Source organism: Lissotriton helveticus, chromosome 10 (genome assembly GCF_964261635.1).
Source record: "Lissotriton helveticus chromosome 10, aLisHel1.1, whole genome shotgun sequence".
NCBI lineage: Eukaryota > Metazoa > Chordata > Amphibia > Caudata > Salamandridae > Lissotriton > Lissotriton helveticus.
In genome coordinates this window covers 597605035-597627547 of record NC_136071.1, presented here as the reverse complement: position 1 = coordinate 597627547, position 22513 = coordinate 597605035, and the positions used below count along the sequence as shown (strand labels likewise).

Below are 22513 nucleotides of genomic sequence, written 5' to 3'. Positions count from 1 at the left end.
CACATTTCACACAATTCAAACACTGCACAACTTGGGGTTTACAATAAACCACACCAAGTCACATCTACAGCCCTCTCATGTACATGAATACCTAGGGGCTACCATAAACACCAATACAGCTCTAGCTTATCCCAGTCCAGCCAGGATACAGAGCATTCAAACCCTAGTCACAAGGTTTTAAAACCAACACTCTCTACCAGCCAGAGTGTTCATGTAATTAATAGAAATGATGAAATCTTGCATTTTTATTGTACCATATGCAAGACTGCAAATACACCCATTGCAGGAATGTCTAGCACATCAGTGGAATCAGGCACAAGGACAACTAACAGACCTGGTATTGGTGGACAGCCGCACACATCGCTCTCTGCAGTGGTGGAACACCAAAAACTTGTCCAGAGGGGGGCCGTTCCTCAAGCCTGTTCCACAGATAGTACTGACAACAGACGCATCCCTCACAGGATGGGGAGCACATCTGCTCCACCACACAATTCAGGGAAGATGGACCGCTCAACAAAAGGTGCTTCACATCAATCACCTAGAGTTGCTTGCAATTTTCCTGGCACTGAAGTCCTTCCAAGTGCACATACAGAACAAAGCGGTCTTAATCCGGACGGACAACATGACAGCCATGTACTAAATACAAAAACAAGGAGGCACACATTCCCTGCAACTGTCCCAGCTCGCACAAAACATTTGGAGATGGGCCATTCCACAAAAAATATATCTGCTTGCAGAACACCTTCCAGGAGTTCACAATCAGATAGTCGATCTGTTAAGTCGACAGACACAACAGATTCACAAATGGGAACTACATCTGCAAGTTCTTCAACCATTCTTTCACAAGTGGGGTCATCCAGACATAGACCTGTTTGCCACACACAAACGCAAAATGCCCAACCTTCGCCGCCAGGTTTCCACACCCGTTGTCCAAGGGCAATGCGATATGGATGAACTGGTCAGGCAGATTTGCGTACGCTTTTCCGCCAACCCCACTAATACCGCTGGTGGTACGCACGCTCGGACAACAGTCTCTCAAAATGACCCTGGTAGCTCCCACATGGGCACGCCAACCGTGGTTCACCACACTTCTAGAACTGTCCCTAGTTCCACACCAAAAATTGTTCCTGACACCATCCATGCGAACGCAGAACCATGGAGACATCAGGCATCCAGATCCAAGTCAACTGAATCTGGCGATCTGGCTCCTGAAGTCTTAGAGTTTGGTTACCTTAACCTGCCACCAGACTGCATGAATATCATCAAAGAAGCCAGAAGACCTACTACTAGAGTTTGCTATGCTGCTAAATGGAAAGGATTTGCCATTTACTGCAATAATAATCAAATGTATCCTTTAGATGCTTCCATCCAAAATATTATCTGTTACCTTCTCCATATACAAAGATGTAATCTGGCATATTCATCTATACGTTTACATCTTCCAGCCATTGCCGCATATCTACAAAACAGACAACATATGTCGTTGTTTAGAGTACCAGCATTAAAAGCTTTTATGGAAGGATTAAAAATAATTATTCCTCCTAGGTTATCACCCTCTCCAGTGTGGAACCTAAACATTGTTCTTACCAGGCTCATGGGACCCCCTTTTGAACCTTTACACAAATCTGAACTACAATTTCTCACACGGAAAACCGCTTTCCTCGTTACTATTACCTCTCTTAGAAGAGTTAGTGAAATTCAAGCTTTCACAATACAAGAACCATTCTTGCAATTACAACGTAACAAGGTGGTTCTAAGAACTAATCCTAAATTCCTTCCTAAAGTAATTACTCCTTTTCATCTTAACCAATCTGTCGAGTTACCAGTGTTATTTCAAAACCCAGACTCTGTAGCAGAGAGCGCTTTACACACACTAGATGTCAAAAGAGCTCTTCTCTATTACATCGATAAGACCAAGTCCTTTCGCAAAACAAAGCAACTATTTGTAGCTTTCTCTCCGCCACATAAAGGCAACCCCATTTCTAAATCAGAAATTGCAATGTGGATTGTTAAATGTATTCAAATATGCTATCACAAAGCAAAACGCACATTAACAGTTCCTCCTAGAGCACACTCCACACGCAAACTAGGAGCCTCCAAGGCTTTCTTAGGGAACATTCCCCTAGAAGACATCTGCAAGGCAGCAACATGGTCTACAACACACACCTTCACTAAACACTATTGTGTTGATGTGCAATCCAAGCAGCAAGCTGCAGTAGGCCAAGCTGTCCTTAAAACTGTTTCAAACTACTGCAACAGACACAGGTGACCACCGCTAGGGGAGACACTGTTGCACAATTGATGCAAAGTGTAGAATCTGCAGCTCATATGCCTCGAACGGAAAATGCTACTTACCAGTATGCATCTGTTCTTGGCATGTAGTGCTGCAGATTTCTACACGCCCTCCCACCTCCCCGGGACCTGTATCTGTTCCAGATTTATCCTAATTAGATATACACTCATGGACATCCTTTCTTTCTTTCTACTGACTCCAGAATTTCCCATCATGTCGAAAAACAATCTAAGGATGGAGCCGATGCCCATGCGCACTATCGTCCAAGGGAGGAGTCGCCTATCTCGTGACTACAAAGACTTCTTCCAAGACGACAAACAACATGCAATCATCCGAGCCCAACACCAGGTGGCGATCTAATGCAAAGTGTAGAAATCTGCTGCTCTAAATGCCAAGAACAGATGCATCCTGGTAAGTAGCATTTTCCTTTTCCACCGTTGGGGTCGAATGCGGTTAGAGTCCTTTGTTAAGACTGCCCTTGAGTGGTTGTTTCGACACTGTAATACCAGTATTGAACACCACTAGTTCAGCATCAAACACAGCAACCATCACTGACAGACTTAAGTAAGCTAAATAGTCTGCGTCTAGGTCATATGAGAATGACTTGAACAGGGAAAATTATGTAAAACACTCCTTTCAGATATTGTCCTACCTCAATAGCAAGTCCCCATGGTGAACTCTCCCTCTACTGAGGGAACACAATAAGAGTGCCTGTTCGGCATGCAATACCCATCAATGCAAAAAAGCAGATCAGCACCAAAGAGATCGGAGGTGGATTATTACATGATGATTCAATACCAAGACTCTGCTGAGCCCCTGTTCCAGTAGCTTAGAGGTCAATCAGGAGAGGACTCCAATAGGTTTCCTCAGCGGACTTTCACTCCGGAGACCAGTGTTAACCCCCTCCCCACCCAAGTCTCTACCCAGGAATTGCACCACACCTCCAATTTCAGGCATCGACACAGGGTACCGGTATCGACATCCCCCTAAAGTGGAAAGGAAAATGTCCCCAACGGCGATTTACCTCAAAAGGAGCACTGAAAACAGCTTTGACTCCATGAGTCTCGATGCTACAACACGGATCATACCTCGGCACTGAGGCCAACCCAGAGACCCACCAGGTCCTTCATTCCTATTGCTGATCTAGACTCCAGCATGGGCAGAACCACAGAGACCCTTAAAGCATCACAATGGGCTATACACCATTGTACCATGTACATGGTCATGTCATTGGGGTATCCAGGCGCTTGGGAAGGTGTGTGGTCCCCAAGGTGCTTATATGAATAGCGAGGTCTTCAGCTTCTTGTGGACCACCAGAAGTGAGGAGGAGGTTCTGATGTATTCTGGGAGGTCGTTCCAGGTCTTCAGTGCAATGTAGGAGAATGAGAAACTTAGTTTTGCTTTTGTGGATGCTGGAGTGTGTACAAGGGGAGGTAGAGCGTAGGTGTTGGTGGGTTGGTGAAAGGATATGCTGCTGTTAATGTATTGTTGCTATTGTGTTGTGTAAGGTTTTGTATGTGTGCTTGAGAAGTTTGAATTGGCTGCGCTTGTGAATGGTGAGCCAGTGAAGCTTCTTGAGGTGCGTTGTGATGTGGGTGCGGCATGGGAGGTAGACTTTGAGTATTGCGGCAGTGTTCTGGATGGTCTGGAGTGTGTGTGGGAGTTGTTCGGAAATTCAAGTGTTTCTGAAGTGCAGCCTGCTGGTGATGAGTGCTTACTTTACTATCCGTCTAGTGTTCCGAGGCAACCATTTGACGATCTTTTGCAGCACACTGTGGTGACTTACGCTGTCATGTTGAGCTTGTTGTCTAGGATTATTCCTAGATTTCTCGCGTGGTCTGAAGGTGTTGGTCCTAGCTCCGACAGCTTTCAGGTGGAGTTCAATGGGAAGGTCTTGTTGCCAAAGACCAGTACTTCTGTTTTGTTGATGTTAAGCTTTAAGCAGTAGGTTCGTATTCGGTCTGCTACCATGGTCATGAAGTTGGTTCTGGTGGTGGTTGTCTTGTCTGTCAGGGAGGGGATGAGTTGGGTGTCATCGGCATAGGAGATGACGTTAATGTCTTGTGATGGAATGATGTTGGTGAGCAGTGTCATGTATATGTTAAAAGGGCGGGGCATGATGTAGTCATTAACATAGGATGGTGTGGCAGTGTTCTACACACAGCCTCTTAGTACTGCGCGTCATGCTTCGTTTGTGGGGTTTTTTCTTAAATGTTTATTCTGTAAGAACAGTTTGAAATGCATAAGATTTAAAAATATTTTTCCTCTTTGCTTCAGGTAAACGCTCTGCTGGAAATTAGTCTCCGGTCTGTGGCCTCTGCTTTCCTTCATGAAAAAGTAACGGACAAGAGATGTCTACTCCGGTCTTTGAAGAAGAGGGGGCACGATTGAAGATGGTCAGTGCAGTTTACTTCGGAGGTGACCAAAAGCTTTGGACGTTACAGGGAACTGCATCATTGCTGTCACTGTTTGATTAACGCAAGAAGCAAGTGGGTCGTATGGAGAAGCGCCTCCATCGCTGATCCGTTCTCATTTCCCGGGACATTCATCAAGAGGAGTAGATAGATTCTGCCGTCCCTTTTCTGCACCTTACAGGCACATCTTCACAGGAATTGTTTCTCCTGTAATTTGTATGAAAATCAGTTAAATTAAATATGTCTGTATGTACGTTCTTTGAGACGGCCTTGTCTGTAGGATCTGGTTCGATAAAATGAGACATTTATTTTCAGCACTTGCTGTATGTTGCTTATGTTAAAATGGTCTAATTTTCGGTGTGAAAGGAGTCTTCATCTAAAAACCCCTACCAATTCTGAGTGGCTAGTTAGAGAATTTTACTTTGTAAATTGATAAATATCATGAACCAATAGACAGACCATGCACAATGAAAATACGGCACCCTGATGAAAAACAGCGGTCCCTACCTGAGATGGTGGATGTAAATAGTACGTTACTCTAAAACTTTGATGGTTACAGACTTGTGATTTTTCCTAGTCTCTTGAAATGTGAGTCATTCGAAAGGCAGGGTTGGAAAAGCATTTTCATTACTAAGTAGGAAAGAAGCAGGCCCACACAATGACAGTCTAAGCACTGAAAGCTTCATTATCAGGGAAATAGTAGCTTGATTGTTACAAGCCATTCTTTTAACCTGTCTGTGATTTGAGGTAAGCACACTGATAAGTTTATTTTGCATTTTTTATTTTTAAAATGAATGGTCTTAGCGGTGTCAGTATTTAGTAATCGGTTCATCGATAATCTAAACAATTATTGCTGATAAATATCATAGAGCCCTTGGAGGCAGTTTGCCCTACGTAGAAGCCACATTTGAAAATGAACTAGTCAAACCCTTTGGCCCACTTAGCTTTAACAAATTGTCTTTGGTTTGAAATATTTCAGGAATGTCCTAAAAAAAGCCCTGAACTTGAAATAGAGATATATGAGCAAATTTAATTGTCGTCTCAATCAAAAGGTCTGGCAATACATCTGAAAGTGATTACACAATGTTAAGTCTGTGTAGTCACTTTCTAATGAGGTTACTGATTTAATCACACCTGATTATTATTTTTTGAGCAGCGACTCGTAACTATATTTGGGCCTTAGGTTTGCTGATCTTAACAGATGTATGGGGTTCAAACTACCAGTTTTCAAAGTGATGTAGGCTGTATAGCGAGTACAAAATGTGGATGAGACTAGTGTGATGTGAGAGTACATTTTCCAGTTTCATCCTTTGCATTCGGGTACTTTACACTTTACACGACCGATACAAAACGTCATGCCCTATTTTGCACATCATAAACGTGTCCCTGTTCTAGATGCTTTCATGTTCCATGTCTAAACCAGACTGCCTGGATATCATGGGTATTAAAAGCAAGGAATTAAAACCTCACTTGAAGGTTGCCTGGTGGTGTTTTCGCCTGCTGGTAGAAAATAGGCGCAGAGCCATTCTTTACCTACCATGACTAATAGCCATTTTTCTTACAAGCCAATCTCAATCGACAGACACAAGTTCCTGAAATCCAATGTTGCCTGAGGTGGACCCTAAACCAGCCACGTACCAGCACAAGATTGAAAAATTATGAGGAATAGTAAGTGGTAAACTTTAAGTTCAAGTGGACAGCCGTTATCTGCGAATTTATAGTCTGTAACATTAATTCTCTTCCAGGGAATACTCTCAATAGTCATAAGCACTGAATAGTCCCGTCCAAGTGCGGGACCCCCAGAGCATATACAAAACACACACACGTATGTATGTATGTATGTATGTATGTGTGTGTGTGTATATATATATATCTCAAAGTAATTTCGTCCATAACAAAACGGAGCAGACTCCAATGCGGTTTGTTTTTGCGTTATTCCTTGTCAGCCATTACGCGTTTCGGTCATCTCAGCGACCTTGATCACATGCTTTTTCTAAATGAATTGAGGACTGACCTTTATTTTCTGGAGTCAGACTAACATTGAAGAAAGATTCCTGACAATATTTTATAAATCGTTTTGCTGATACTTTGGACCACAGTTAAATTAATTAAATTATACACATTGATTCATGTTAAAAAGGAAATTTCATCTCCAAAACTCAAACTTATTATAATTAACAGGAATAAGGATCTTGCACAGGCCTATTTAAAGTGCATGAAATAGAGCAAAGTCTTTACCATAACCTCCTCATGTCACAAAGCGGCCTTATAAATAATGGTCGAGAATATAGTGGTATCCTGACCTATGCTGCAAGCTCTGCACTGATTACACTTCTTAAAGCCCGGAGGTGGTTTTAACCAACTTTTTTCACGTTCAGTTTCTGGGCTAGTTTTCACAATTGCCTCCCTCAAGGACGGGGCTCTCCGGTATGTCAGAGGAGGGTGTCTGGGAACCCCAGCACCCCACGGCCAGACAGTAATCTTCCCTTCTGAGCTCCATGCATCTTCATTGTCCCCAATGCCAGACTGCAAATGCGACCCCTTCAGCAGGAATCAGAGGATCAGTGGTCACAGATCTCAGACCTCCGGGAAGACACGTCCCTTCACGGTTGGGGAGCCCACATGGACCCTCCAAGTTCAGGGACTATGGTCAGAAGTGGAGAAGGGGTATCACATCAATATGTTGGAACTGAGAGCAGTACATCTAGCGCTCAAGTCATTCTTTCTTTCCATTCAGGCACGCTCCCTGTTAGTTCAGACAGACAACACCACAACCATGTATTACAAGAACCAGGTCAAGAACCCTTTTGTAAGAGACCCAAGCCTTATGGAAATGGCTGCAGGCGAGAAAGTTGACCATACCTGCATTCCATCTCAGCTCTCCATGATCATGCAGACTCCCTAAGTTGTAGCTTCATCGTAGCTCACGACTTGGTGTTAAACAGCAAGGTCACACAGGACATCTTCCAACAATGAGGAATTCTAGATATCGATCTGTGTGCGGACGCAATAAACGCAAAATGGCACGCCTTCGCATCCAGCCAGGCTCCAATGGGAATGTACTTTGATTAATTGTTCGAGACCTTACTCTATGCTTTTCCTCCAATTCCGTTCATTTCTCTGGTAATCAACAAGTTCTACAGAGCCAAGACCTGGATTTATTTATTTTTACAATTTATAAAGCGCAACTTATACCCGTGGGTGTCTTGGCGCTGTAGCTCAACTTCTTGTCTCAGTAGGAACATTGTCTGATTGCACCAGAATTACCTCGCTAGTGGTGGTATCCTGAAAATTCTTCACCTATCTAAAACACCCACACAGGAGGTTGCCATGCCATTAGGACCGCCTATCCAGACTCTGAGAGAGGGTGTTCCATCCCAACCCTCCATCTCTGAGATTGACGGCATGGCTCCTGAGGGCCTTCAATATGGACATCTAGGTCTCCCTTCGGATTGTATGAACATTTTCAAAGAGTTGAGGAGGCCACCTACCAGGAAGTCATACGCTTTCAAATGGAAGCAGCTCTACCTATGATGCACCACCAATAGCAATGTTCCCATTCTAGGACAGGAACAGGTTATTCCTCCCTATCTATTGTATTAGGCTAAATCAGGCCTTCAGTTTACCTCTATAAAGGTTCATTTGGCTGATTTTTAGCATACAGAAAATCGCCCACACAGGTTTCCTTTATTCAGATGCCTGTGGTTAAAGACTTCCTTGAAGGGTTAAAGAAAGTCTATCCTCCGATTAGGTCGCTCTGCCCTCCCTGGGAGCTTAATGTGGTCCTATCTAAATTGATGGGTCCCCCCTTCGAACCCATACATAAAGCGTCCCTGCAGCATTTGACGTGGTACATCACTTTCTTAGTGGCAATTACCTCTGCTCTCAGAGTTAGCGAGATACAAGCTCTGTTGCCTTATCTCATTTTCCATGCCAACAGGATGATCATCAGAACCCACCCTAGTTTCTTGTCTAAGGTTGTTTCTGATTGTCATATTAATCAGGCTTTTACACTTCCAACCTTTTTCCCCGAACCTTTCCAACCCTACTGAGATGGCGATACATTCTCTAGACCGCAAAAGGGTTCTGAAATTCTACCTAGACAAAACCAAGGGTTTAAGGAAATCAGACAGTTTGTTTGTGAATTATGGTCCCATGCACTCTGGTTTTCCTACTAACCTGACCATCTCTTGATGGATAGTCTTGTGCATTACCTTGTCTTACCAGCTAGCTAACAAAGCTTATTCCAGCAGGCTGGGGAAGCCTCCACTACGCCCATCCTCAGAAATGTACCCATTGTAGAGATATGTAAAGCTGCCACATGGCGATCATTATGCATGTTTGCTGGCCACTATTGGTTTGACTCTGACACTCAGGCGGATGCTCAGTTTGGGCAAGCCTCTTTAAGGAACTTGTTTGAGTAAATTGCCCTGAGGATGTTTTTAACTATACTGGTGTTCGTCCACAGGATTCTGGGGATGGTTTTGCTATTCTATTCGGTGCTATTGACTTGTATCCCCTGGAAGAGAAGGTAAGTTACTCACCTGTAATCCTATTTTTCTACCAGGGGTACACTCAGCAAAGTCCTACTCAACCCACCCTCTTCCCCGGGCGAATACCGTATAGTAGCACTCTGCCTTCTTATCACTACACATGATGGCTATAAAAAAAGACCCGACCTCTCGCCTGTAGGGGAAGGATGGGAGCATGGAGGTCTTAAAGGCATGACGCGAGTTTTATTCTGCTGTGGTTTCTCTATGCAGCATATGGGCTAACTGCCTGCTACTACTTTGCCTTTTTCTTGAAAATAAAAATGTTAAGACAGCAAAGGAGTGAATGTTCTATGTTACAGAAATGCTAAATAGATAGGTTTTTAATTTAAATATAAATACACACACACATACACATATATGTATGTTTGAAGGTACTACATGCTCAAAGTTTTTGTTAAACATATATATATGTATATATATATGTGTATATATATATATATATATATATATATATATATATATATGTGTGTGTGTGTGTGTTTTGTATATGCTCTGAAGTCCCCGCACGTGGGCAGGATTATTCAGTACCAATGACTGATGAGTATACTCCTGGAAGAGAACTAGGATTACAGGTAAGTAACTTATCCTACACAAGGAGGGTAGCTGTTTTTGGAAAGATGTCTGGTTGTACTGTGAATGGAGTGAGGGAATCTTCCTTATTGGAATGTGGTGCCCTCACATACCTATCTGGGTGTCATGCATCATCATCTGGTTTAGATGTCGCTGCATTCACAGGCCTTGTGAAAGGGCTCTTTCGCTGAGATCTTTTTGTATGTTACCGTGATGATGAGTAGAGGTGTCTGGGGAAAGGTCTTTGAATATATCCCTATATTTTGAGATCTACACACCCGCCTTGACTAAGGTTGGAGGACACCCGATTCATTTGGTCCTGAAGAAACGCCATGGACTCGGTCTAGGACTGAGGCTCTGCCGGTCTACCTGCTGTTTGGGGGGGTGGGGGGCATCATCTAGAGGACTCAAGAACACAAGCCTGGAGCTCCACCTTCTGTCTCACCAGAGACTAGTGGGCTGTGTGTGGAGAAGGCGATTGACTGGAGGGAGTAAGGTCCAGGAGGATTCTTCCAGATGGATCCTGTGAGAGGAGTGTGAGATTTTGGTTTGTCTGGGTCAGCTCACTGATCGGGTTGAATACCCATGTGTCCTGTCACAACTCCTTAATACTAGGTGTGGGCTGTGGTGAAGATTGGATTGTCGTATGTATCAGGCTATCCACCTATGTGCATTTTGCAACTTCGTTTGCCAGGTTGTGGCTGCAGGTAAGAATAAGGACCACTGCTCTGATGCTTTGCTGTGACAAAAGAAGGGCCATTTCCCTGTGGAGCCCTAGGACCTGAAGAAGGCCACCTTCTTATTTGTTCTGCTCGTGACTACCTGTATGCTAGATGGGGGCCTCGGTGAAGACAGAGGGTCGTAGTCTTGGTGCATTGCTGTATCGAGAAGAGGGTTTGTGCTGTTACAACCCCATTATGCCAAGAGGGGTCTGTAGTAAAATGAGAGGTGTGTCACCCAGGGACTGTGTGAAGACTGAGGGGGGTTGTGACTTGTGGTGCAATGATTCCACTACCTGAATCCAATATCATCCAAGACCTGCTGCCAGACTCTGAGAGCAACTTGCAACGTGATCGGAGGAGCGCTGCGGACACCTGTTGCCTCAACTGCAACTTCCAAATTTCTGCTCACTGCTGGGCTGCAGACGTATATATAGTCTTTCCGAACCAAAACTCAAGGAAGAGAATACCGGGCAGCTGGGCCTCTGGGAGAACTTGCTCTTACTGACTCGCAATGGCATGGTTGACTTTTGCAAAACCACTGTGGAACTAGCGGGCCTAGCTTCGATGTTGCCTCACATAACTGGGGAATTACAATGGTCAGTTGACAGAGAGGTGAGGCTTAAGTAGCTGATACGTTTATAACCAGAGGGTCTGCCTTAAGAAAACTGTGTATTTTAATTGTGGTGGGCTGTATAATACTTTATTTACATATATGAATACTACCTTAAAGCCAAGTGTTTGACTGGTCAGTAGTATTATTTGGGGTTGCTGGAGTTATTGAGTTGAGCCTGTTTTCACACAACACCTACCTCCTCGAGAAGCCTGGGACTGCTTGGCCCGTGCTACCACTAAGAGTCACATGCTGAACGGGGTACTTGACCCAGTTGCTCGGAGCCCATAGTAGTCCAGGCCATAGAATATCAGGAGTAAAAGGCCACCAAAGTTCTACCCATCAGCTCCTACTTACCCCGTGGCTCTCTGAGTGGGATTCTGACACATCCATACACATAAACACATTGATACCGACACAGTTAAGTCCCTTCATCCTCAGCCTTATTCTTCCCATCAGTGAAAGAACTATCACCAGTGGATTGGCAATTGACTCGTTAATCCTGCCCCTGTGGGTCCCAGGCTACTACAGAAATTACCAGGGCAACTTTCAATAGAACATGACCCATGGGCAGGTTGGTGTCAAGACACAGAGGAACCAGAAAGGGGCCTCTTCCAGTACACAATTGGGCAAGATGGACCTGACTTCATCTGCCAGTTCGCCTCACACTGTGATCTAGGAGGATTGGGGGGTGGACAGGATCCAATCCTTTTACCCAACATGGCATAGTGTGACCTCAAATTGTTGAGTTCTGGACTTCGTCAACTCTATAAAATGTCTCACAGAATCCTGCTGTACCCTCAATAGCAGTAAAACATTTGTATATCGATGTCCTTCACATTTGGTTTTTAACGTTTCTCTTCAAGCATGCACTACAGCTAGTACTAAAGTTCCAGAGGGCATTAGGGGGGGTTCTTGGTCAAGATAAAGCCAGGAGAATGGCACCCCGTCCTAAATCCCAGATGGTACATGAAAAACCAAAGTTTCAAGATGGCCACCATTCTGGGCATCCTGCTGCCATCAACAAAGCAGATTTTCTATCCTCTATTCATTTGCCAGATAGCTGCTCTGTTACCAGTGCATCTCTAACTTCTGACTCAAATCCGCAGTGCTATTTTTCACCAAATAGTTTTGTGCCAATCATGGCCAGCCACCAATAGGGAGTGAGTTTCTCCCTGTACTAGGATGATTGGCTGCTGCAGCCTGCTTCTAAATCTCAAGGCTGTACAGTAGTTGACGCCACATTGTAGTAGTTACTCTGGATGAGCTGACAATTTGCAAACATGCTTTTCGGGCGTCTGCTAAACTGTATGGCCTCTCTCAGAAGACTGCTGCCTGGCTAGCTGTTCCTTTTTAGGTCTTGGTTAGACAACGCATGCGCTCTCTAGAAGACGTGTTTTCTTCTATATGTGGGCTTACAGGCTGCCCATCTCCTACCATTGGTACACTTCAGCGTTGCTCTCATTGTATGTGATGCCATTCGTCATGGCATGTCGTCTTCATGCCCTTTGTGTGTTTAGCCCTCCCATAGTTCATCGACCAAGAACATGTCTTCTTACACTGCTCCTGGTTTGCGGGCTGTTTTTTTTTGTTTGTTTTCAAGCACTCCATAGGGGTACTTGTGTTTTCAGGTCATTTCAAGTCACTGATTAAAGCACTAAGATGTGGCCCACGCAGTCCACTACATAGCACTTTTTTGTGTTAGGATGGGCAGGACAATGAGCTCAATATGGGGGGGCAAAGAGACTCTGTTTCAGCTCAACGTCATGGGCTTTCAGTAACTTTCAGCCATGCTGACCAGCACGTGCTGCTAGGCAATACGGCTAAAAGGCATTCACCTTGACATGGCCAATAGCTTGCGCATTGCAGAGATCTATTAGATTTGCCAATGCCAGTAGAAGTCGATAGCTAAGGCATTTCCTGGTAAATGACAGGTTCGAGGCATGTGGGCTGCTGAATTCATATCTATAGCATAGATCGCCGCCTAGTGTTGGGTCCGGATGATTGCACATTGTTGTCCTGGAAGAGTCTTCGAAGTATCACGAGATAGGTGGCTCCTCCCCTGGACTACAGTGCGCATGGGCATCGACTCCATCCTTAGATTGTTTTTTTCCGCCATTGGGTTTGGATGTGATTTCGTTAACTCTGGTTCGGAATCCATCAAAACAAACTTTTTTCAGGCCAAAAGGCCTTATTCGAACCGTCGGTATTGTTTGCGTTCGGTGCCCGACTTACTCCAACTCTTCGAGTCGGATATCCCGGGAGTCGTGTGACTTCGGGGATCGAGGCCCAGTCGACGCAGCAAGACTTTCGACGGCATGGAGCGGAGTCCGTTCAAGCACTGTCCCGTGTGTGGATCCAAGTACCCACACATCGACGTCCACCCGGTTTGCAACAAATGCCTGTCGCCGGACCACGACGAGGCCAACTGTATGGCCTGTTCCAGGTTTCGTTCGAAGAAAACCATCAAGCTTCGGCGCGCGGCGCGCCTCGAGGCCCGGCGATCGGCTCCAGCACCAGTGGACATCTTCGTCAACGAAGACGCGGACGAGCAAGTTCAACTTCAAGTTTCGCCTCCATCGGTGGTCGTCGAGTCCGACTACGAAGCGGACGCAGAAGGCCAGGACGTGGAGGAAGTCGTCGATGAGGTAGGGGACGACGAAGAGGCCTACGGGGCCATGGAAGATAGCTCGGAGGAAGAGCTATACCCCGTTCGTACTTTTACTAAGGCTCAGGTCGAGGGATCGCCACATGGCCTTACCCGAGACCCTACACCAATATCCACGGCCCTGCCTTCCGGCCACGGACACTTCAGCGGAGCCGCCATTCTCAAAATCGAAACCGAAACCATTGGTGTCGCCGAAAACGAAGATGGCCGAAACGCCATCGAAACCGAAGACGTCTGCTCACCCATCGACGCTGTCGTCTTCGGAGGCATCGAAGCCAAGGAAAGATGTCGGCCCCTCAACGGCGCCGAAAGTGGTCAAAGAGCCCAGCTCACGAAAGGCCGTCGACTCGGTGTCGAGCAAGGCAGTCGACCCGAAGCCCAGGAAGGCAGTCGAGGCCGCTCAGGACAAGGCCGTCGAGCCGAAAGCCAAGAGGCCTGTCGACACTAAGGCTACCAAGGGCGCGTAGCCGAAGTCTGGGACCCCGACCCCAAAGGTCAAGGTTGCCGATCCGAAGCCGTCGACGTCAGCGGCCGTGGTCAAAGATCGCAGCGCACCAGTGAAGGATGCTCCTGCGCCTCGATCGGAGAAACAGAAGGCGTCGACGCTCGGGTCTTCCCCGGGAGGCGGACCGAGGCCATCGGTCGGGTCGACGAAACCATCCGCTTCCTTTACGAAGCAGGTCTCGGACTCCCTCAAACGACTTAAGGACAAGGCTTCTGCGTCGGAACCAAAGACACCTTCTGCACCGAAGCAAGCTGTCCAAACGCCACAGACTTCGACGGCGATCCTCTTCACGTTACCACCTAAGGTGGCGCCGAAAGCCTTTGCTCCACGGTCGGTGACCACGGTCTCGGTGGTGTCGAAGACGACTCCCCCGGCTGAAGGTTTGAAGCGTCTACCACACTCTTTGTCAGAGCAGTCGGAGCAGTTTATCGATGCCGACACTGGGAAGCTAACGCTTTTGAAGAGGAAGATTACGGCGTCACAGCCCTTGGAGTCATTTAAGATTCCTCTAAAGCGCAAAAAACCTGCAGAGGACACACCTGTCTTAGTTGAGCCAAGAGTTCCACAGACTGTAAGGGGTGCAACACCCTCACCCACCTATTCTGATGGAGATGATGGGGAGGAGCAGGATGAGGAGTACAATTTTCCTACCAACACGGAGCCTGATGAGCAACAGGACTCATGGGTTGCTGCAGGTGATCAAGGGGATCAGCAGGCAAACCTTGACCCTCAGGTGTTCAACATCAAGACGTCTCCCACTGAGGATTCAACAGCATTTCATGCTTTGATTGAGAGGGCAGCTAAGAACCATAATGTTGTTATGCATGCTGACCCTGTGGAGGCTGACTTTCTTTTTTGACACTTTCTCCACTGCTGAAAAAACTGTGAAAACTCTTCCCATGCTAAAGGGGGTCCTCAGGCATGCTGCGGACATTTTTAAGGAGCCCACGAGATCAAGGGTTGTTAACCCTCGCATCGAGAAGAAATACAGACCGGCACCTGGCGATCCAACATACATAAGGGGCCAGTTGCCGTTGGACTCTTTGGTGGTCTCTAATGCTTGCAAACGGGCGAACTCGCAAACCACGGGTGAAGCTCCTCCCCCAGACAAAGAGTCAAAAGTGCTGGAGGCATCAGGGAAGAGAGTAGCAGCTCAGGCAGCCAACATCTGGCGTATCTCAAACACGCAGGCACTATTGGCCAGATACGACAGGGCACACTATGACACCCTAGAGACCCTGTTGCAACACCTGCCAGAACAGTTCAAGGAGGGAGCTGAGATGCTTGTCCAAGAGGGAAAGCTCATTTCCAACGCTGCTATGAAGTGTGCACTAGACGTTGCTGATACAGCAGCAAGGGCAATCAACACTAGCGTGATGTTAAGGCGTCAGGCTTGGCTCCGAATTTCCGGGTTCAAGCCTGAGATACAGACTACCATCCTCAACCAGCCGGTGAACCCAGACAGGTTATTTGGTCCAGAGGTGGATACCACCCTAGAGAAGATTAAAAAAGATACTGAGACTGCCAAGTCCATGGGGCTCTCCAGTCCCAGCAGTTTCGAGGGAACACTTTTCGTCGCTCAGGCAATCGAGGTGTTACCAGAGGCCAGATGTCACCGCAGACGCAGTTCAACAAGGGTGGGGCGCAATCATCCTACCCCAAGCAGAGTAGAGGAGGATACCGAGGAAACAGCTCCAGAGGCAGAGGCAACAACAGTTCCCGTTCCTCTGCCACCAACAAACAGTGACTCCCTGTCACTGCCCCCCGACCATCCAACACCTGTCGGGGGGGAGACTCCAGCGGTTCCTGTCAGTGTGGAAATCCATCACCACGGACAGGTGGGTCAGGCAACTTATCCAGTTCGGCTATTGTTTAGAGCTAACAGCCACTCCACCCAACATGCCCCCAAAACACTGTCCTATGTCACAAGAGCATTTGCACTTATTGCAGCAGGAGGTTCTTGCCATGCTGCAAAAAGGCGCGATAGAGCTTGTGCCAGTGGAAGAAGAAGGCACAGGAGTATATTCCCTGTACTTCTTAATCCCGAAAAAGGACGGGTCACTCAGACCAATTCTGGACCTGCGGCCCCTGAACCAGTACATTCTCTCAGAACAGTTCCATATGCTAACACTGCAACAAGTTCTTCCATTGCTCAACCAGGGAGACTTCCTCGCAACCTTAGACCTCAAGGATGCTTACTTTCACATCCCACTCCACCCCTCCCACAGAAAATACCTCCGGTTCACCATCCACAACAGGCATTACCAATTCAAGGTCCTTCCTTTCGGGGTGACCACAGCACCCAGGGTGTTCACGAAGTGTCTGGCGACGGTGGCAGCGCACCTCAGGAGACAGAACGTCCATGTCTACCCTTACCTGGACGACTGGCTTGCTCAAGCAAGGTCAGCCCAGCAGTGCGCGGCCGACATGTCCCACACCATTCACCTTCTTCACAGTCTGGGGTTTTCACTAAACTATCCGTAGTCGCACCTCCAGCCCGCCCATGTGCGGCAGTATTTGGGCGCGACGATAGACACTTTGGCGGCTACGGCTCAGCCAAACCCAGTGAGGATAGGCAACATCCAGTCGCTAATCCTAAGGTTCAGACAACAACACTCACTTCCTGCGAGAGTGTTCATGCAGATGATAGGCATGATGGCCTCCTGCATCTTCATAGTCCCGCACGCGAGACTGCATATGCGTCCGCTTCAAGAGTGCTTGGCACGTCAGTGGAATCAGGCTCACGGGCAATTAAAAGACCTAGTGTTGGTGACCGGTCGGGCATACAACTCTCTGCATTGGTGGAATCCACACAACCTTTGCAAGGGCCGACCGTTTCAAGAGCCTGTGTCACAGATTATCCTGACGACGGACGCTTCTCTCCAGGGGTGGGGAGCTCATGTGCTCCACTACACGGTGCAGGGACTATGGACGACGCAGCAAAAGAAGATGCACATCAACTACCTAGAACTGATGGCAATCTTCATGGCGCTCAAGTCATTCAAAGTACATCTGTGCAACAAAGTTGTGTTGATCCGGACGGACAACATTACGGCCATGTACTACATCCAAAAGCAGGGAGGAACACTCTCCACAGTTATCTCATCTGGCTCAGAGCATGTGGAAGTGGGCCATTCAGAGGAACATCTTCCTCATGGCGGAACACCTCCCGGGCAAAGACAATCAGATGGCGGATCTGCTCAGCAGGTACAGCCACCAGATGCACGAGTGGGAGTTACATCCATCAGTACTCCGCCCGTACTTCCAGCAGTGGGGTCATCCAGAGATAGACCTGTTTGCCACAAGGGAAAACGCAAAATGCCAAAGCTTTGCCGCCAGGTTCCCTCACCCACAGTCGCAGGGCAATGCAATATGGATGAACTGGTCAGGCAGATTTGCGTACGCTTTTCCACCAGCACCTCTCATCCCGCTGGTGGCAAGAAAGCTCAAGCAACACTCGATGACGCTCATCCTGGTTGCTCCAACGTGGGCACGCCAACCATGGTACACCACGTTTCTCGAACTCTCCGTGGTGCCGCATCAAAGGCTGCGCCTCACACCCAGGCTCTTGACGCAGAACCATGGCGACATTCAGCATCCAGATCCGCAACAGCTCAAACTGGCGATCTGGCTCCTGAGGTCTTAGAGTTTGGCTACCTTAATCTGCCTCCTGAATGCATGGACATCATCCGGGAGGCAAGAAAGCCCACTACCCGAGCTTGCTATGCAGCGAAATGGAAGCGGTTTGTCATTTACTGTACTGAACACAATATCAACCCGCTAGATGCATCCATTCCTAATATCATCTGCTATTTGTTACATCTTTACAAATGCAATCTAGCATATGCTTCCATTAGGATACACTTATCCGCCATAGCGGCTTATCTCCAGAACAGGCAGCATCTCTCTGTTTTCAAAGTGCCAGCCATTAAAGCCTTCCTGGAAGGGCTGAAGCGCGTCATCCCTCCCAGGACCCCGCCAGCTCCTGTGTGGAACCTCAAAGTGGTCCTCACCAGGTTGATGGGCCCACCTTTTGAGCCTCTCCATTCCTGTGAGATTCAATTCTTAACATGGAAAGTAGCTTTTCTCATTGCCATTACTTCTCTACGGTGAGTTAGTGAGCTGCAGGCGCTCACTGTACAAGAGCCATTTATTCAAATTCACTCCAACAGGGTTGTGCTGCGCACTAACCCTAAGTTTCTTCCGAAGGTGGTGTCGCAGTTTCATGTCAATCAAACCATCGAACTGCCCGCATTCTTTCCAAACCCTGAAACAGTAGCCGAAAGAATGCTCCACACACTTGATGTCAAAAGAGCGTTAATGTACTACAGTGACAGAACAAAAGATTTCAGAAAGACACAACAGCTCTTTGTTGCCTTCTCAACCCAGCACAAAGGCAACCCCATTTCCAAAGCAGGAATAGCCAGGTGGATCGTTAAGTGCATTCAGATTTGCTATCACAAAGCTAAGCGCACTTTAACGGTCCCCTCCCAGGGCCCACTCCACACGCAAGTTGGGGGCCTCCATGGCGTTCCTGGGCAATATTCCTTTGGAGGACATTTGTAGAGCAGCCACATGGTCTACACCACATACGTTCACTAAACATTACTGTGTAGACGTGCATTCCAAACAGCAGGCAGCTGTAGGACAGGCTGTTCTTAGAACACTTTTTCAAACTTCTGCAACTGGCACGGGCAGCCGCCGTTAGTGGAGGAGTGAGTTACAACGGGGTGGACCCTAAGAACTCTGACCTGGGTCAGTTAATCAGGTACATGTAGAAGTGGTCAGAGTCTGATATTTGGAGTAACAGATATCTCAAAGAATCACAAGTTTAACAGTGGATCACTTTCGCTTATATCTAAACCACAAATGTCACTAAAAATAGAACAGGTTCATACATTCGGTGCATATTTTTATTTTTGCACATCTTAATTTTTAAATTACGTGAATTCCAAACATTAGAGTAGAAAATATTGCAATTGATGCATTGACAATATAAATCAACTTAAAGAAAGCACATTTATATACAATAGATACATTCAAGTATGTCAACGCGCTCACGGTGCACAGAAAGGAAAGTATTTAGGAGGGATGGGTGTGTGGGGGTAGAAGTGGGGACCGGGTAAAGGTGGTGTGACTAGGTTATAATCACAGTGAAAAATGAAGCCTTTACAGTCTATATACAGATCAATGGGTTCCAAGATAATCTCAAGCATAGGTTCCGTAACCATCCATTATTAAGTCCTATGCTTGGAAAGATAAACAGTATAGGTTGTCGACGTTTCGACCCCTGAAGGTAAGGGTAGTTCAAAACCTCATGCTGGGGTCTTCATCAGGACGCGTGGTGAAGCAGGAGCGCCTATAAATAATGCGATAGTAATGAATGTATCTGGTACTACCATAAACCATTTGCTGCACTCGAACTAAAGTGGAAAATTACATACTTTGTATGGGGCCCGGGGTGGGCCTCGAACTTGGGACCTTCCAGGGTTCCTATGTTGTATGGTAAGCCTGTGAATTAAGTAGAAGGATCATAATTACAATGGGCTGTCCAACATGTGGACAGTTCACCAGTGTAACACACAACCAAATTAAAAACCAGGGTAAGTCTCTAGAAGTGAAATGTTAAACACGGAACAGACTGATCCGTGTTTAACATTTCACTTCTAGAGACTTACGGATTTCTCCACGGACAGGCCGTCCTAGCTGGCCAAAGAATTTCACGAAATTCAATCGGATATTGCTAAGCTCCCAGTAAGTGCTCCCCTGGTTTTTAATTTGGTTGTGTGTTACACTGGTGAACTGTCCACATGTTGGACAGCCCATTGTAATTATGATCCTTCTACTTAATTCACAGGCTTACCATACAACATAGGAACCCTGGAAGGTCCCAAGTTCGAGGCCCACCCCGGGCCCCATACAAAGTATGTAATTTTCCACTTTAGTTCGAGTGCAGCAAATGGTTTATGGTAGTACCAGATACATTCATTACTATCGCATTATTTATAGGCGCTCCTGCTTCACCACGCGTCCTGATGAAGACCCCAGCATGAGGTTTTGAACTACCCTTACCTTCAGGGGTCGAAACGTCGACAACCTATACTGTTTATCTTTCCAAGCATAGGACTTAATAATGGATGGTTACGGAACCTATGCTTGAGATTATCTTGGAACCCATTGATCTGTATATAGACTGTAAAGGCTTCATTTTTCACTGTGATTATAACCTAGTCACACCACCTTTACCCGGTCCCCACTTCTACCCCCACACACCCATCCCTCCTAAATACTTTCCTTTCTGTGCACCGTGAGCGCGTTGACATACTTGAATGTATCTATTGTATATAAATGTGCTTTCTTTAAGTTGATTTATATTGTCAATGCATCAATTGCAATATTTCCTACTCTAATGTTTGGAATTCACGTAATTTAAAAATTAAGATGTGCAAAAATAAAAATATGCACCGAATGTATGAACCTGTTCTATTTTTAGTGACATTTGTGGTTTAGATATAAGCGAAAGTGATCCACTGTTAAACTTGTGATTCTTTGAGATATCTGTTACTCCAAATATCAGACTCCGACCACTTCTACATGTAGCCGTTAGTGGAGGGACTGCTATGTATTCTATGCTATAGATATTAATTCAGCAGCCCACATGCCTCGAACTGAATATGCTACTTACCAGTATGCATCTGTTCTTGGCATGTAGGGCTGCTGACATTCATATCGCCCGCCCTCCTCCCCGGCGCCCGTAGCGGTTGCAGACTTCTTCTTCTTACACTTACTCTTAGACATGGTCATTGTTTACACTATTGCACTCCATCTTTGCCACAATGGCTAAAAACAATCTAAGGATGGAGTCGATGCCCATGCGCACTGTAGTCCAGGGGAGGAGCCACCTATCTCGTGATACTTCGAAGACTCTTCCAGGACAACAATGTGCAATCATCCGGACCCAACACTAGGCGGCGATCTATGCTATAGATATGAATGTCAGCAGCCCTACATGCCAAGAACAGATGCATACTGGTAAGTAGCATATTCATTTACATGCCTCGTTGCCATGCCAAGCTGGGCAGGGTGAGCACACACACCACCAGAAGATGCCTTTTGCTGACATTTGTAGAACAGCAACTTGGACATCCATACATATGTTTGAATAGCAATACAGCCTGGACGTTCAGTATAGATCCGAAGCGGTGATGGTACTGGCAGTGCTGTAAAAAGAGATTCATTAAGGAGAACCACATTCCACCTTCTGTGGATATACACTTTGTTAGTACATCTTTTGTAGTCTTAGTTCAAGCATGTGAATCTATCAGTGATTCAGGATAATAAATACCTCGACCTACTTGTAAATAATGTGCAGCATTGGTATATATACTAACAAATGCAACCCTCCCTCCTCTCCGTCTTGCGTAATTGATTTTTTTATTTCTGGTATGTTAGAAATGGGATGTTCGAGGCATATGGGCTGCAGACCACACACCATTGCATTAGATCTCCATCTGGTGGTGGGCCCGGATGATTACACTTTGTTGTTGTCTTGGAAGAGTCTTTGTCTGTTGGTTGACTCCTCCCTTAGATCGTAGTGAGCATGGGCATCGACTCCATCTTCAGATTGTTTTTTTCCCGCTATCAGGCTCGGATGTGTTCATCGTTCGGTCCCGTTACCGATCTCTTTTTCAAATTCATAAATCAATCATAATACCATCGGCATTGTCTTCGACAGTGATTCTGGTTACCCGTGTCGAAGAAAGGCTTCACTTCTTGATTCCAGCGTTCGTCTGCGCCGTCGGGCCCAACTGCGCCATTGGGCCTTTGGCTCATGGAAAGAACACCCTTCAAGAAGTGCCCTCAGTGTGCACACAAATTCCCTCACACCGATCTTCATGAGGTTTGCAATCTGTGCTTATCTCCAGAGCACGAGAGTCGAGACTGTGAGGCCTGTGCTTCGTTCCGGTCCAAGAAAACTATAATGGACCATCTAGCTCGAAGAGTAATGCGCAGTCCTCTTCGACACCAGACCTCATCATAGACTAGGCTCCAATCGAAGTAGAAGCCGAAGAACAACAGCAAGAAGATGTCTCTTCCGAAGCAAAGGATTCAGCTTCTGGTGCCGAGGATCAATCTGAAGACGACGATCTTCCAGCTGGTCAACAGGTCGTGAGTACA

The 22513-nt window shown here is 46.5% G+C and overlaps 1 protein-coding gene across 2 annotated transcripts in view; it reads left to right on the top strand.

Annotated features, from left to right (window-relative positions):
- DNAJA3 (DnaJ heat shock protein family (Hsp40) member A3) overlaps window positions 1-5021 on the top strand; it is a 264697-nt gene extending 259676 nt beyond the window's left edge. For both annotated transcript variants that reach the window (XM_078663123.1, XM_078663124.1), the window contains one exon: window positions 4571-5021. Coding sequence is in view for 1 of the 2 variants with exons in the window: in XM_078663124.1 (XP_078519250.1) it covers window positions 4571-4593 (23 nt within the window). In the remaining variant the exon portion in view is untranslated. The remainder of the gene's footprint in view (window positions 1-4570) is intronic.
- The last annotated feature ends 17492 nt before the right edge of the window (window positions 5022-22513 follow it).